Genomic DNA, 16,940 nt, shown 5'->3' on the forward strand with positions numbered 1-16,940 from the left:
AGCCTTTGCTTCACTCTGAGCATACCTTGAACTATTAGCTCATGTGAGAACACAATTAACCATGCAAACCACTGTGCTCCTATGGAGCCCTTGCTCACTGCCCAATTTCAGAAATACCCACATTCCCAAGTATATCTATCTACCATACATGCAGGCACAACCCAACCAATAAAAATATCTCTATTTCAGTTACTGTGCATGTGCAAAATGCAGTTTTCAAAGCCTCCTAACTCCCAAATCTCAAATTTTCACTGAAATACTCAATGGCTCTTCTTCATAAAGGTTCATTCCATTTCAAAATTTCAACTTTCTACCCTCAGGTTAATGGTTGTATACAAAAAAAGTTTTTTAAAATGATTGGGAGAGCATCTCCTTCCCCTCACATAACCAACCATCTCACTCTTCCTTTTCATACTCAATAGCTGAACCATTTTAACAAAGTCTCTCTCCAAAATTTCATTTTTGGATAAAAATCTGGCTTGCAACATTTCAGTGTAATAAATCTACTATAAAAGTTACAGCAATACCAGAATGTTTCTCTCCTTTAATCAAACATCATGAACTAAACACTAAAGATAACAAGACTTTACCTGGGATTCCCTCTTAGTGCAGCATGATGGAGAGCATTAAATCCATTATTGTTTGTAATAGTAACATCTGCCCCAGCTTCTAACAGTACAGCCAGGATGTCATCACGCTTTTTACTTATCGCATCATGAAGCGGAGTATCTCCTTCAGAATCCTAAAAAGAGAAATTATTTTCTTCAGCTTCCACATTTACCTATTTAAAAAGGAAATTTATGGGAAAAGAAGGTCTCACATGTCACTATAGGAACTAATGAGATGCAAATACAAGATAACTTTTAATACCATTTTCCAGCACTTAAAATTATAACTTCAGTCCAGGCTGCACACTTACATTGCTTTTTGGTCAAAATAGTTTTTGGTGAAGTTTAATCACAGAGCAAGGACAGTCTGAAGGAGAAGTTAATATATATGTATTTATTTATTAATTGTATTACCATAGCATCAGGGACCAGGACACCACACTACTAGACACTACACAAATATAAAACAACAAAATACAGAACAGACTGTCTCTATCCCAATGAGCTTACAATCTAAATGTAAGACAGAAAGGGAAGTAGAAGGAAACAATGAGACAATATTAATCAGCCTGATAGGTAACTGTCTCAGCACACCAGTGGCCCACTTCACAAGCTTTATGTAGGTATCATGGCAGAATACAGTTTTAGGGAGGAATTTGGAGGAGGTAGCTTTGCAGCTGTTTATGGGGAGCTCCTGCCCCAATAGCGAGGGGCACCACATGAGAAAGCATGGAGGTGTTTTTTGAAAAATTAACAAGGGGGTGATTGAGGCTGGAATTATTGGCCTAGCAGAGGCGGGAGCTGACATCTCAATAGTGAATGAGAGATGATAGGCAGAAAGAGGATAGGACATCAAGGGCCTCGAAAATGAAAACATGTTGTTTATGTTTGATACAATAGAGAGGAGGGAGCCAGTGGAGGGATGCAAAGACAGGCAACATCTCAAAGCAACACATTAGGAGAAAGACATTTGCAGCGGCATTCTGAGTAGATATGATTGGGGCAAGAATGCAACATCAACACCAGGGAAAAGAACGCTGCAATGATAGAGACATGAGTTTATCAGAGTCAACTCAAAAGTTTTTACTGTGTTTTTATTGTATCAAACATAAACAACATGTTTTCATTTTCAAGGCCCTTGATGTCCTAGGAAAGGCCGTATCTGAGAGATGTTATGCAGAAAAAAAAAAATCAAGATTTACACATAGCCTGAATGTGAGGACGTAGAGAAAGGTCTGAATCAAAGAGGACTCCCAGGTTACAGGCCTGAGCAATAGGATGGTTGTGTTGACCACACTGAGTGAAAGAAAGAAGTAGGGAGAAGGGAAATTAAGAGCTCTGTTATAGTCATGTTGAGCTTTAGCTGTCTGCTGAATATCCATGAGGAGATGTCAGAGAGATGCACAGATCTCAGTCTAGACAGACTCAAATCTGGAGTAGAGGTAGATCTGTGTAATCTGCACACAACAAAGAGCTATGCACATTTTTCAAGTATGTAGGCAATTTGTAGTTCAGTATCACCTACAAAGGTCATTAACTGCCATTTTTTCTGCATGTATTTGCTATAAAAAGTGTCATGCATCACAAAAAAGTTAGACATTAAAGCAATTCTTTAAGTTCAAGATTTATAAAAATTCAAATGTCTACTAGCATAAATTTCAAATATAAATTTTCATAAATTTAGTCATGTTTGAGACATAATTGTCATACAAAAATTCAAGCTAAAACCTCCTCTAATAAAAATATGAACAAAGCAGATCAATGAAAAACGTGCACCCCTCAGGATAGTTAAACTTGTACAAGGTTGTCTTTTTAATGAAGCAAAAGGACAGATTTCATAGGGCAACATTAAATTTTGTAAATAATTTATGGCTAGTACCAACCAGACAATACATGGTTTAAAGGTGCCAGAAATTTTTCAGCACACACCTGACCAAAGAATTTATATTCACTTTTTAGCTTGCTAGGGTTTTAGTTTTGAAAAGTCCAAATTGAAGAAAAAATACACCATTACTCCAAAAGCGAAACAACTTGTGCATAATTTGTTCAAAAAACCAACAATTTAAATTAAAAATAAGTGTTCTATAATGTCTACAGTGGGAAAATGTGTTTAGTTGAGTTCACTGTGCTGCTGCATAGACACATTCTCAGGATTCATGCTTCTGGGTGAAATCCTGGCCCTACTGAAGTCGTCAGGAGTTTTGCAATTGACTTCAGTGGGGCCAGGATTTCATCACTAGTGCTTATCAATTAGCTGCACGCGTCAGCATAGTGTAAAAAGGATCCCTTAGAACTTTACTGTGGGAATAGCAGACACCAAAATTGAAATATCTGCCAAATTTGGCAGACATCCTGCACTGGCCCACCAAAATGAAACGATATAGTTTACTCATTCCAACTAATCAGATTTCTTGAGCTTATTGTAGGTAGACTAAATTGTTTTCCTTTGTGCAGTAGGTTGGCTTGAGAGTTAAAGAACATGCCAGTTAGCTACAGCCAAGTCCTAACCCCAAAAGCCTCCTGCATTCTCATCCATCTCAGTGAAATCAATTGCTTAACTGAATCTGCATTAGACGTCTCTTCAGATGTGCAGAATCTGAAAATGTATTATTGTCACAGGGATTTTCTGATTTTCATTGGCTCTGGCTGGTGTAATTTCATAGATTCATTGAGTTTGTGGCCAGAAGGGATCAGTAGATATAGTCCAGCCTCCTTTATATCACAGGCCATTTGAATTTCACTGAATTGTCCCTATTACTGAGCCAAATAGAACAGGCTGGTTGTTATATCCAACGCTTATAGAAACTGGGGTCTGGATTAAAGTTAGCTACCTGAGACTCTACTTCAGTAAGATGGAAGTAATATTTGTAAATAATACCTCAGCCCTTGTAAGATGGAAGTAGGCAGCCAGGAGGAAATAAACTGAGAAAATAGCAATTGCTACATTATCTGCTTTAAGAAAGTTCTCACCTCTTCTTTCCCAGGTGCACAAATAGGAAAAATGGGTGGAGTTTGAAGCACAAGGATATCCAGATGGCAACAGTAAGTGTGTGTTGTATCATTCATATTTGCCTAAGGCTTTACAACCTTTTCTTTCAGATGTTGACCTCAGCACATTTATCCATCTTTTTTCATCTTTAGCTTTACATGTGCAATGCACTGTGCATGCATCTATGTTGAAGCTTCAGCTCAGACAGAATGTAGCTGTCTGCTTATTTAGAAGCGTGGTTTTATTTGTTCATTTTTGAGGCAGTATTTCTCCCTTTTGCAGCACCGTTTCCACTAGTTTCCAATTAGTTTACAGAGGCAGTTTTTCCTCCTTGTGTAATATCATAGCAGCAGAGGCTCTCAATAACATACATCATGTTTGAATGGAAGTCTGGTGGCAGACATACTGTCTGATGGATTCAGCACTGGACGTTGTTTTCTCCCTTTTTCTGACAGTCTAAATCTGATGGCCTTCAGGTCATGCTGCAAAGCCTCTCTTACCAGATTACATATGTGGGGAAAGATAAGGAGTGCTGATTGGATGAAGAGAGTTAATCTGCCTGTTAAACATATTTGTACATTGACCCAATCTATATATGCTTAAAATATTATACACTTGCCTAGAGCAAGAGAGGTGCATTTTAAATCTCAATATGAAATACAGAAAACAATTCAATGCATCAGCCTTAAAGGAAGATTTATACATCTACATGCAGCATGCATATACCATACTTGCATAAATCTTACAGTTTGAAGACAAAAAATGAAAGTCAAAATTTGTTTTACCTGGAGACTAGGATGACAGCCAAAGTCCAGTAAGGTCTTTACAACTTGTAAATGACCTTTGTTAACAGCAATATGAAGTGGAGTCTGTCTGCGTTTGTTGCGAGCATTCAAATCTGCACTGCCTCTGTGCAAAACCTCTATCACAGCACCTTCATCTCCGAAAGCTGCATGGTGAACAGCCCTGTCTCCATCTTTGTCCTAAAGTGTAAACATTGATTTAAAACAAATTCCTTTTGTACTACACAATTATAAAAGGCTTACTTTAAAATGACCAATTAAGGGATCTTTATTGCATTTCCACCATTAGAGAAAAACCAGTCCATGTTTTAAATTAAATTACCTCCGCTTCCACATCCACATTCTGTTTCAGAAGTAATTTCAAAATGTCAACATGTCCATTCTGACTGGCTGCTTGCATAGCTGTGTGTCCAGCACACTGCCCATTCACCTGAAAGTATATTAAGAATAAGAAGTTAACTTACAGTGTACATCATTACATATACTTGAACATCAGATATTTACTACCAGTAATATCAGCAAATATCCGTGTTATAAAAACTGTTTATTGTGAAACTTTCATTTCACCTGCACTCTGCCTAAATCATCTCCATCAGGGCTAACATACCAAACATCAGAGCAGCTTTCAAATAATGGAAAAAGAAAAGTCAAGACCATATTTGAGGACAGTACAATCTATTAGGCCTTTTCCATCTCTACACTTCTTATTCATTAGCAAGAATGAAGAAATAACACTATTCTGATTTTTACTTATGCCAAAGTTTAATATTAAATTGCTAGCTTGAAGATTTTAGTCAGGCTGCTGCAAAGGTGGACTTTTGAAGAGAATCAGGTTTCTTGGAAGGGAATCAGTTGTATTCTGCAGAATTTATTTTTCCCCTAATTTATGGTAGGGGACTTACAGCCATGCATGTAGACTCCTTTTTATTGCTTGTACAAATCTGAATTTAAAATTCAAATTAACATTTAAGGCCAGTGATGTCCAACCTCTGGACCTCAAAAGCAAATGTATTAAAAAGAAAATATGTATTTGATTGGGAACTGAAACACATTCTAAATCAAGCTGAGCCCTATGATTCTTAAGTGTTTTGACTATAGGAAGGAGGAAGAAGCTTCTTCACTGTGCTGCAAGAACATCAGGAAGAACAAGCTAGCAGATCGATTGGCTCAGCAGTCTAGGGAAGTGCCTGATGAGGATGGTTCTCCCTACCCCACAAAGCCACCCAGGAGATAAGAGAAGTTAAGGACAGCCACCATTTACAACTACTCAATTCTCTACTTCAACCCTACTTAGAGTAGCTTGAAGGCTGCTCTAATTCATGCCAGGTGGCATATGGCACAAAAAAATATGTTCACTGTTAATGGCTGCAACACAGTGGTTTCTAGCCCCTTCCCTACCTCCAGAGGCTATGGAGCAGAGGGACAGGAACCAGCTATGCCAGCTCTCAGCACACGGGGGATTCATCCATGCAAGGGGAATCCCTAGCAGAGGATTTGGGATTTCTTGCATTTCCTGTGCGTTAGAAATCACACAAAAAAGACACTCACATCCACATCCGGTCTCTTTAGCAAATCTTCCACTTTAGCTACATCTCCATTAGCAGCAGCTTTAACAAGTTCTTCATTGAGGTCCCCAGATTCTTGTGTTTCGAACAGTTTCTTCAAAAGTTGAGACAATCTCTCTACAGATATCAAACAAAGCATGTAAGATCACAACTCCAAACAGAGAACAACAAATTTGGCTGTTTTTCCTATCTGAAGAGACTTACACAAGTAGCCATTCAATTTATGACTTAGTATAGTACTTCAGCACTACAAAGCTTTAATTCACTGACATCAGTTTCTCATCAGTTCAGAAACTTCAAATTTACTCAAAGATGATCAGTTTCACTCTACAGTTAGGATTCCTGTCGGAGTGGCTTTGACAACACAAATAGATGGGACTAGGACTTAGAGGAAAAATGTTAATGATTTACAGGCCGGTGTATTGGATTTCTGCTTTTTTAGAGGAAGTTAACTAAAAATACAGACTTTCCTCCAGGGCTTTACGCACAAAGTGACATGCCAGCCGTACAGTTCATCTTACAACTACTGCAGCCCTACTGGACAGGCCCAACAAAGAAAATAACACAACACTACTAGCTGTCACCTTCAGCCCCCAACTAAAACCTCTCCAGCACACCATCAAAGATCTACAACCTATCCTGAAAAATGATCCCTCACTCTCACAGATCTTGGGAGACAGACCTGTCCTCGCTTACAGACAGCCCCCCAACCTGAAGCAAATACTCACCAGCAACCACACACCACACAACAAAAACACTAACCCAGGAACCTATCCTTGCAACAAAGCCCATTGCCAACTCTGTCCACATATTTATTCAAGTGACACTATCATAGGACCTAATCACATTAGCCATGCCATCAGGGGCTTGTTCACCTGCACATCTACCAATATGATATATGCCATCATGTGCCAGTAATGTCCCTCTGCCATGTACACTGGCCAAACCAGACAGTCTCTACGCAAAAGAATAAATGGACACAAATCTGACATCAGGAATCATAACATTCAAAAACCAGTAGAACACTTCAACCTCTCTGGCCACTCAGTAAAAGACTTAAGGGTGGCAATTTTGCAGCAGAAAAGCTTCAAAAACAGACTCCAACGAGAAAGTGCTGAGCTTGAATTAATATGCAAACTAGATACCAGTAACTTGGGTCTGAATAGAGAGTGGGAGTGGCTGGATCATTACACATATTGAAACTATTTCCCATGTTAACTATCCTCACGCCTTCTTGTCAACTGTCTAAATGGGCCATCTTGATTATCACTACAAAAGTTTTTTTGTCCTGATAATAGCTCATCTTAATTAATTAGCCTCTTACAGTTTGTATGGCAACTTCCACCTTCTCTGTGTGTATATATATATCCGCTTACTATATGCTCCATTCTATGCATCCGATGAAGTGGGCTGTAACCCCCGAAAGCTTATGCTCCAATAAATTTGTTAGTCTCTAAGGTGCCACAAGTACTCCTGTTCTTTTTGCAGCCCTACTGTATCTCTCACAGGAAATTCTTATGTATTAGGGGAACTGAACTTAGCATTCAACAATAGGAGACAATGGGAGAAAGTATGAGAACTACCCAGAATGTTTTTGAGGCATCAAAGCCAAATATGACAAGGAGAGGAGACTCAAGGCATGCCCAAAGCAGAGAGCACAGGTTTATTAATAAAGAAGTTTCTCAGAAGTCCATCTCGAAATAAAGAACAGTATGGAGAAGATAGATTGGGTACTTCTATTCTTCCTGCCTCATAATGAAGGTTAAAATTTTGTCACTGTTATTTTTAGTAAAAGTAATGGACAGGTCATGGACAATAAACAAAAATTCACAGAAGCCCGTGACCTGGCTGTGACTTTTACTTTAAAAAAAAGGGGGGGGGGGCGCCCCTAACTGTGGGGGAAGGGGGACTAACAGCTCCAGAACCCCCACTGCCCCAGGGCACCAGGCTGAAGATGAAGCAGAAAATGTCATGGAGGTCTCTGAAAGTCACGGAATCCATTTTACATCTTTACCTCACTCCCACCTACCATCTCTTGATTGTAAGCTTTTGGAGCAGACACTATTATATATTTTTGCAGTGCTTAGCACAATAGGACTCCAATCCTGACTCAGGGCCTTTAGGCACTATTTCTTTGTATTCTGATAAACAGTGCTTTAGATTTTTAGCTAATAGAGGTGAAGATTACTTTTTTGAAAAGTGGATTATCCCACATCTGCCTACTACAGGGTTTCTTGTACTTTCCTCTAAAGCAAGATACTGGACTAGATGGACAACAGGTACAATCCAGCATGGAAATTCTTTTGCAATAGGAGTATTCCCCAGCCCTCAGTAGGAACTACTTTCCTGGAGATTATTATTCTTGCTTCATATAGGCGCCATACCAATATTTATCATCAATTTTTTAAGTTTACACAATTTTATTTATCAAACCCACACATTCCTAAATAGTACACAAACTTACCACCAGATGCATTGCTTATAGCTGATCCTGCTGATGCTACCTTTGAGACAGCTGCTGGATTGTATGTCCAAGAGGTCCCACAAACCTCTACCTTTAAGTCACTGTCTGAATAAATCTGCTGGACACGGCCAACTTTACCTAAAGTCTATATTAAGGAAAAGGAAGAGACCAAGTAAAGATATTTAGATGTTAACATATTACAGCATATGGGCAGTTTTATAAAGTAAAAGGGTTTCTGAAACCCCACTTTAACATCAGTAACATCTTCACCTTAATTCTAACAGGCTGAGTTATAGGCTAGACAGAGTGTTAAACTGAGTCTACGCTGCCAAGTGGGGCTTTCCACAGAATTATACTAGCTCAATTTACCTAATTCAACTGAAAAAAGCACTTTTTTTTCCTAGTCTAGACAAGGCCTAAATGTCACCCCAACTCCAATAATTTGAAGGTTTAACCATTTCCAAGTGTAATTAAAAATATCAGCGCAACATATAGGGCCAGCCCACAACATTTTGGTACCTGAGGCGGGGAGCTCAAATGACGCCCCTATGCCCCCCTCCCTTGGACCAAAACTTTGAAAGGTCTCAATTCTGCCTTCTTCCTGTTCTACTCCTCTCACGGTACTGCTTTGCTACCTACCCCAATAAAGGAGAACTAACAACTTAAAATGCCTTGTTCAAAAATTTTAAGTAACACTTAACTTTCAAAAGCCTGAACAGCAAATGTAACTTTTCTTGTCTGCATAGTAAACACTGGCATTTTTATCTGTTTGAATAATCAAAGTGGTCCTTTCCGTGCCTTCTTGGTCGCAAAGATTTGAACTGCTTCCTGAAGGTCCACCCTGGGCCAGCTCATGCTCTATTGAGATGGCTGCAAGGCCGACCAGCCTCTCCTGTGTCATTGTGGAGCGTAGATGTGTTTTTATTAACTTCAGTTTGAAGAAGCTGCGTTCTCCACTGGCAACGGTTACAAGAAGTGTTAGAAGTATGCGCAGAGCAACAAAAGCATTTGGAAAGAGGGTGGTCATCTTATTTGTGAACATATATTCCAGAACAGCCTTTAGAGTTGATCCTGCTGAAATGTATCTTGAAAAGGCTTTCAGTTCCTCACCTAAATCACTCGCATCAATATCGCGCATGTCATCGTGTGTCAACACTGTCTAGTGCCCTGCATTGCTGGTGCAGGTCTTCTTCAGATATAGTGAGGAGTTTGGGAATATCATGCAACATCCCAAATATACTGCTGTGTTCCTTGAGCTGCATGAAACGTTCTTGAACTGGTGGTATTGCACAATCTAGCACCTGGTTAAAGAATTCAACTTTGAATTGTTGCTTGGGGTCTCTTATGGGATTATCGCATGCCTCATAATCAAAATGTCGTCTTCTTCGGTGACTCTTGTATTCTTGAATGGGTGGGAAAATAGCTTCGGTGTGAAGTTCCTCTACCAACTTCTGTGCACTCTTCAGAACATTTTGAAATCCCTCATCTGACCGGTAAGACTGTAGGTATGACTTTGCTTTGTCCAGTTGTTCCATTGCTCCAGATATATCAAGGTCAACACCTTGGAGTCTCTTGCTTACAACATTTATTTCAAATAGTACGTCATGCCACAAAGAAATTTGAAGTTATGTATGTTTCTGGTGATTCCATTTCCCTCTGCCACTGTTCTCCCACAACAGTTCCTGTCATAGCATTAGCCTCCATAATGGCAACTATGGCATCATCTATCTTCCCAATTTGGTGTTTGATAGGCTTTATCGCCTCCACTCAACTTTCCCATTGTGTGGCACTCAGTGGTTTCAGTGTCAGAGAGGATGTTCCCAGATGTTGCTTCAAAATTTGCCATCGATGAGTTGAGGCGGAGAAAAATACACAGATGATCTGAATTACATTAAAAAATTCAGCAGCCTCGCTAGAAGCTGATGCTGCATCACTGACCACCAACTTCAATGAATGAGAACTGCCTGGGACAAAAAAAAAAAAACCTGCAGGTTTAACTCTCAGATCCATTTCTGCACTCCTCTGTTCTTTCCTCTCATGTTGGCACCATTATCGTAGCCCTGAGCTCTCATGTCAGCTATCGCAATTCCTGTATCTTCCAACTTTTTAAGAAGCACATTTGATGATACTACGGAAGCTGGTATGACAAAGTCAATAAATTCTAGAAAATGCTCTCTGACAGTCACCATTGCAGGGACATTTTCACTAGGTTTTGTTGCTGTTACAAAAGGCACCATTAAAGTCATTTGTTCCGTATGGCTGATGTCAGATGTGCAGTCCAGAATAACATAGTAATATCTTGCTGACTTCAGATCTGCCACAATCTTCTGTTCGACTTTTGTTGCCAGTAACTGTATGATCTCATTTTGAATTGTTTTTCCAAGGTAGTGGTGTGTCTACATTTCTTGGGTGGTGACTCTTCTTAGATGCTCCTGGAGTACAGCATCAAACCTCAGCCATCAGCTCCACAATTTTAAGAATGTTTGGCACATACAGCTGATCTGAAGTCCCACACAGTGCTAGGTTTGGGGTAGCAAGCATTCTCACAATGGCAATGAGCCTTTTCAGAACATTTTGCCAGTAAAGAGACTCTGATGCAATCTTCTCTTGATGCTGATCATCTATGGTGGCCTTTAACCTTAGTCTCATTTCAAGCTCTTTCCACCTATGGAATGCTCTCTGGTGATTTGCTGCCTTCTCATGGCATGCCAGATTTCTAGACAGATTTTTCCAGTCTTTGTTCCTGTAGAACCCAATGTGGCTGGAACATTAGACTGTAAGAGTTTGCAACAAAGACAATATGCAGCATTCTGGGTTTTTGAGTACATAAGCCATGGCCTCTCCACGTTGTCACCATTGGGGATTTCACGCCAGTAATGTGTTGCATGGAAACTTCTATTTTCATTGTCTTTGGGGAACACGAAGTCCCTCAGGCTACTGCTCAAGTGGGTCCACAGTCCTGGATCATCCAGACTTAAGGAACTAAACTCAGCAACAGCTGTTTCTTGCGCCTCCACCACACTCTTCTCTGATCTACACTTTTCTTCAGGAATGTGCATGGTTACATCCATTTGAGATGGAGATATGGATGCTGCAGTAGCTGCCAGGTGACCTGCACTCTGACAAACTGGAAGATCAGGCATCTCCTCACTCACATCCTCACTGGCGCCAGAAGACTCACCGTGAACATTTGTGTTTATGTATCTCAGGAGAGCTCCTTCCTGCTTAGATAGAAAAGTTTCCTTTACTTTCTTTCTTTTTCTGAATGCTGCCCCAGAGGGGCGTTTTCTTCTTTCACTCATGACTGCTGTTCTGTGCCAGCTATAGGGGCTCTCAACATTCAACTGAAGGGGACAAATAAGCAGGCTGATAACAGGGCTTGAGTGAGGGAAGATATCAGCCTCTTAAGGGCCTAACTGGCTCCTACTACTTCAGTTGACTGCCTTTTCTCCTCAAGTGGGTTTAGGGAAAGAGCAAGAAACAGGAAGCTCCCTGAGAAGCTGGTGTTAATCAGTCCAGGCTCCTGGGGGTACTAGAGAGGTACAGAGGAGGAGGAGCCTCTTATCTCTCCCTTCAGCTCCTGCTACTTTCTGTTATTCCCTCTCACCTTTTCTCCTGCCTGCCTGTTATGTCTCTTGTGCCCTCCTTCCTCCAGCACAGCACTCCACCTTCTCTCTGCATCTACAGCAGAGAGAATACATATGCACCAGCAGCAGACAAAATTTTCTACACTCTGGGCCCTAGCGGCACCCACCCAAAACCAGTCTGGCACCTGAGGCGGCCGCCTCAGTTCGCCTCATGATAAGGCCAGCCCTGCCAACATACCATTGTGTGTACACACATACTTACAGGGAGCATTGCTTCAGCCCATTCTCCATGACCTCTCTGAAGAAGCTTGATTCGTTCTAAATCATAACAAACTTGAACGAGGTCACCCACTTGAAACTGTGAGGTACCTCCTTCTGCACCTTGAGCAGCATCCCCACTTCGGACAACATTGGCTTTGGTGAGAACAGCTGGATTAAATGTCCACCTAGAAAATAATATATTTCAAATTAATGATCTTTTCTTTTTTAATATAAAAAGTGGGGGCTATATTTTAAAAGGTTACTTGTTGCCTTAAATTGTGCTTTTGTGCCCAGAAATTTTTGTGATTGGACACTATGGCTTAGCTGCTTTTAATCCCTTCCACTTAGTTTACCAGCTGGTGGTTGCAAGGATAATCTTCTGAGAGGTGCACCTGAAGCAGTCAGAACATTTCCATGGTTGGTTCTTGCAGCCTAAGGGGAAAAGCTGCCAGCCATAAAATGGCAGCTGTGCTGTGACTGTGTTTTGGTTTGTTTGTTTGGGGAGGGGGGTGTGGACTTATTACCTAGGGCAGGGATTAGTGGCCTGAGAGTCTGGCATTTCTCTCAAAATACAGGATAACTGATAAGGATGGATTGCTCTGGCAAGAATTGATAGGGAAAGGAGAAGGCTTGGAATCTAAATACAGGGTTTTCTTCTTTCCTCAGAGACGGGGTTGGACAGATAGGAATATGCTATTTCAACTAGATGTATGGCCCGCAGCCCAACATTTGGTTAAACCATTTTGATTTGTACCATGCAATGTATTGGTTTGTGTGCACTTAGTTCGTGTTATGCTAGTTTATATTCACTTAAAAAAACAGCACATGACTAAGACAAACACGTGCGTCCAGAGCTATTTTTCTGCAGCTGGTCCATGTGTGTCTAGTACCACAACCCCAGTAAACCAAAAGCAGATTTTGTAATCAAACTGTTGCTTAAAAGGTTACTATGGTAGGAAATGCATTTGTTCTCAATCAAGTGCCTAACACTTTTGAGCACTATACAATTCTCTTTCCATTCACTTTTGTTTTAGAAATATGGAGGTTTCTTATTTTGGAGAAATACAAAGATTATAAATATATACGTTTGTGTAAGAAACCTCTATATTTCAATGAACAAGTTACAGGTTGGCTTTTAATATCATCACACAAAGTATATTGTCTAAGAAATCATGAGACTGGAGGATTTACACCATTTCTCCCTACAACTAAATGGTTTGCTGAAAGACGGCCGCCTAAAAGTTAAGAAAACTTATTAAAAACAAAACCCAAATAACTAGCTATTGTAACTTAATATAACTGCACAAACATATTCAGGTTGAGAAAAGTAAGTGATCACTTTCAGCTACGCATGTTTTTCCTTATGCTTTTTACTACATTAACAAACTGGGAAGGCAATGCATGCTCACATATCAGAAAAGCAATACCCTCTAGAGCTTAGGCATTCATGATCAGAACCACTTACGCCTCACTCTCCTTTGTAAAAGCAGCATCTTCAGAAAGCAAGAACCTGTTCAAACCCAAGAGGCGATAAAATTTGCAGCTTGGATTAACAATTTGGAAGGGAAACAAGGATAGGAAGTACAACACTGAGTAGATGGGCTCTGCTGTGAAATCTCATAACAATAAATTTAAGCATCTCGGAGTACATTTATTCTGCAAGGCTATTTATCTTTACTGTTTTGTTCCAAACATAAAACTAAGTATACGTTTATAGTATAGATCTGTTGAAATTACTGGGAGTCTTAATTTGTTCTCCAGTGGTCACATCTGGCAATACATATTATATATGAAACAAGGGATTGTCTGCCTTCATGCTGGACATAACTATCACATTAGCCTCTACTGTATGGTAGTACACTAGTTCTCAAAAAACGCTCCCTAAGGACACAGCCAAAAGAAATAAACACTACTGAGAGCTATATGCAATCATGTTTTCATGGTTAGTGCATGGAGCTGTGAAATATTCATATTGTGAAATTTTTGGAAGTAACCATTTTAATTACTTAGAGAATTAATAACTTTAATAAATACAATTATCTGACAGACAACATACGTTAAAATAAAACTCAAAGGGACATTTTAGAAAAAGACCTCATATCATAAACACCACGAATATTTAACTGAAGGCAGGTTAAAGGTGGGAAAATTGCAAATAATCTCTTTCCCATCAAAACCTCTCACACATGCTATAAAGATTATCATCACTGGGATGTGGCAGATGAGAATCCCTTATTACACAAGCCAGGAAGAAGACAGAAACTCTGGTGGGATGTCGTGAGAACCAAAGAAGGGTAAAAAAAAAAAAAATTTTCAAGCCCTGCAACTTGTGAAGTTAAAGAAAGTCTGTCATAGGAAAGGTTTGAGAATATGTAACAAACCTGTTGCCGCTTGGATACTGTACTACTATGTCATGATCTTCATCAATGCCACAAACTGTGCCAGTGGTGGTTAAGGTCTCAAACATGCCATCAGTCCATCCCCCATGACCATGCTGCAAAGACTGTACAATTTCTAAATCAAGGTCAATGTTTACCAGATCACCAATCTGCAGCCCACCAGGATTCCTGTTACCATTTTGCTCACCTGAAATTGAATGAAAAACAAGAACACGAAATATCCAAATCAACATCGGTAAGTAAAATAAAGGTAACTTGAAGAAGATATCTAACACCTGCCAAGTGCCCAGTTTTAAAGATCTGCTGCTTGGCACATTCCCTTCCCTCTTAAGTCAAGGTTTACATATGTTGTCTACTATATATACTAAGGAACTTCTGCACCAAACCTCACTAGACCTTATCTTTTAACTCACCTACACCTCAAAAACCAAACTACTCAAAAACAAAACTGCAACTACTTTTGTAATAAAGTACAACCATATACCACCACGCAGCTTAGATACTAGAGTGGTGAGTTCAATGTACAGAATATGTATAGAACCTATATAGAATAGCTCACAACCTATGTAACAAAATAAGCCAGTACGACTAATTATAGATATTTAGTTAGAAATTTGAATGCTGACGACTTCATGTTTACAAATCTGCAATATTGCATTAAAATGTTTAAACCATTCTACAAAACTGTGCAGTTATCTTTCACTATTAAGAGAAAAATGTAAAAGCTGAGCACATGTAAGCCAGAAACATTAACTAGACAGTCAACTTTAACAACTTACCAGCTACATATTTGGCATACTGTTTGACATCAAACATATCTACAGACAGTTGAAACTTATCAGTTAAGATACCAGTTATCATAGCAGCATTTAACCATGGTAATGCACAGAAATGCCACCATTCAAATCTCAATTATTTGGTGCATCCCACTAAGGAACGTTGATTAACTTTGGTTCAGTTCTCAAACTTAAATACTGACTTGGGACACTGAAATGTTTCTATTTACTTAAAACTATCTATTTCTTTCCTTCTCCAACTCACCTAGCACAGGACAATGGTCCCTGTAGAAAGAGCCTCCTTTGGCATCCTGAACACATTTCAGGTCAGACTAAAGAAAGATATTTAGACAATTTTAGTTTTAACAGAGTGAACTTGCAGGTTGACATAAATCAGTGAAATCAGAACAGAAATACACTGAAATATTAGAGGCTGAAAAGCTCATGCATACAAAAATAAATGCATTATGCCAATTCTGAATGCAAAGAAAATTTCAAATATTTTCCAAAATTGTAACCTATTTCTACTACCTATTCCTTTAAGGTAGGGCTGGGCATTGATAGGATTTGATAAATGTTACCAGTATTATTAAATGCTTTAAATTTAAGGCTCAAATTAACGCTTTTAGGATCTGATAAACTACAATGACCAAGAGACGTCATATTCATAATTGCTATTAGAATTGCACAGAGACGCTTTAAACTGTTTCACATTACCTTTCTTTTAAAAAAAAAAAAAAAAAAAAAGGCAATCAATACAAGCAGAGGAAGAACACAAAATTAACACTACAGAATTCAGGAATGTCTGAATACCACACTGACATGATAGCCTTGCCTGTGCAGCATCAGCTTGGGTAAGGATGTGTCAGTGTTACCATTATAAAGCCTATACATTTTTTGTTTAAGATGTTTATGACATTCATTTTAACTTATTATAGAGTCAAACCTGCCTTCTAACTTCTGGGCCCTGGAGAATATCAGAAAAAGCAGAATAAAAGGGTATTTTGGTTGCTTTCAGAATTCTGTGTTTAACTAAAATCAGATTTTTTTTCTTTAAAAAGTTCTACCAGCTATTTCTCCAAAAGGGCCACTTCCATAACATGAAAAAAATTAAATGTGAAGAACAGCTACTGTATAAACCCAATTAAAAGTTCTCATAATTTCCCCTTCATTTAGCTTCTGCATATCCCCTAATCCAAATTGCTGCCATCTGGTGTTACTCTTTATGGAACACAATTCCCATCAGGCAAAGGTCATTCTATGTTTATGGGGATGGGAAGAGAAAACTGATTGGGCAATGCAATTCAGACTATAGTAATGGGAGAGAGAGAACAAAAGAACAGGTGGTGGAAGATATATAAGCTAAACATGTTTTCATAAAGGCTGTATCTCATTCTCCCACTTCCCCAGGCCTCTTGCAATGAGACTATCCTCTAGTAAGAGAGATGAACTGAAATCCATTCATGCCTCTCCTGATCCTTAAGTTAA

At 39.3% G+C, this 16,940-nt stretch overlaps 1 protein-coding gene across 4 annotated transcripts in view; it reads right to left on the bottom strand.

The window, feature by feature from the left end:
- MIB1 (MIB E3 ubiquitin protein ligase 1) overlaps positions 1 to 16,940 on the bottom strand; it is a 99,957-nt gene that overhangs the window by 64,126 nt on the left and 18,891 nt on the right. For all 4 annotated transcript variants that reach the window (XR_005224353.2, XR_005224352.2, XM_037892759.2 and 1 more), the window contains exons 5-12: positions 15,718 to 15,784; positions 14,659 to 14,863; positions 12,279 to 12,462; positions 8,430 to 8,574; positions 5,949 to 6,082; positions 4,723 to 4,830; positions 4,383 to 4,580; positions 591 to 742 (exon numbers count right to left, since the gene is read on the bottom strand). Coding sequence is in view for 2 of the 4 variants with exons in the window: in XM_037892759.2 (XP_037748687.1) it covers positions 591 to 742; positions 4,383 to 4,580; positions 4,723 to 4,830; positions 5,949 to 6,082; positions 8,430 to 8,574; positions 12,279 to 12,462; positions 14,659 to 14,863; positions 15,718 to 15,784 (1,193 nt within the window). In the remaining 2 variants the exon portion in view is untranslated. The remainder of the gene's footprint in view (positions 1 to 590; positions 743 to 4,382; positions 4,581 to 4,722; positions 4,831 to 5,948; positions 6,083 to 8,429; positions 8,575 to 12,278; positions 12,463 to 14,658; positions 14,864 to 15,717; positions 15,785 to 16,940) is intronic.

The sequence above is a fragment of the Chelonia mydas genome, chromosome 2 (assembly GCF_015237465.2).
Source record: "Chelonia mydas isolate rCheMyd1 chromosome 2, rCheMyd1.pri.v2, whole genome shotgun sequence".
Taxonomy (NCBI): domain Eukaryota; kingdom Metazoa; phylum Chordata; order Testudines; family Cheloniidae; genus Chelonia; species Chelonia mydas.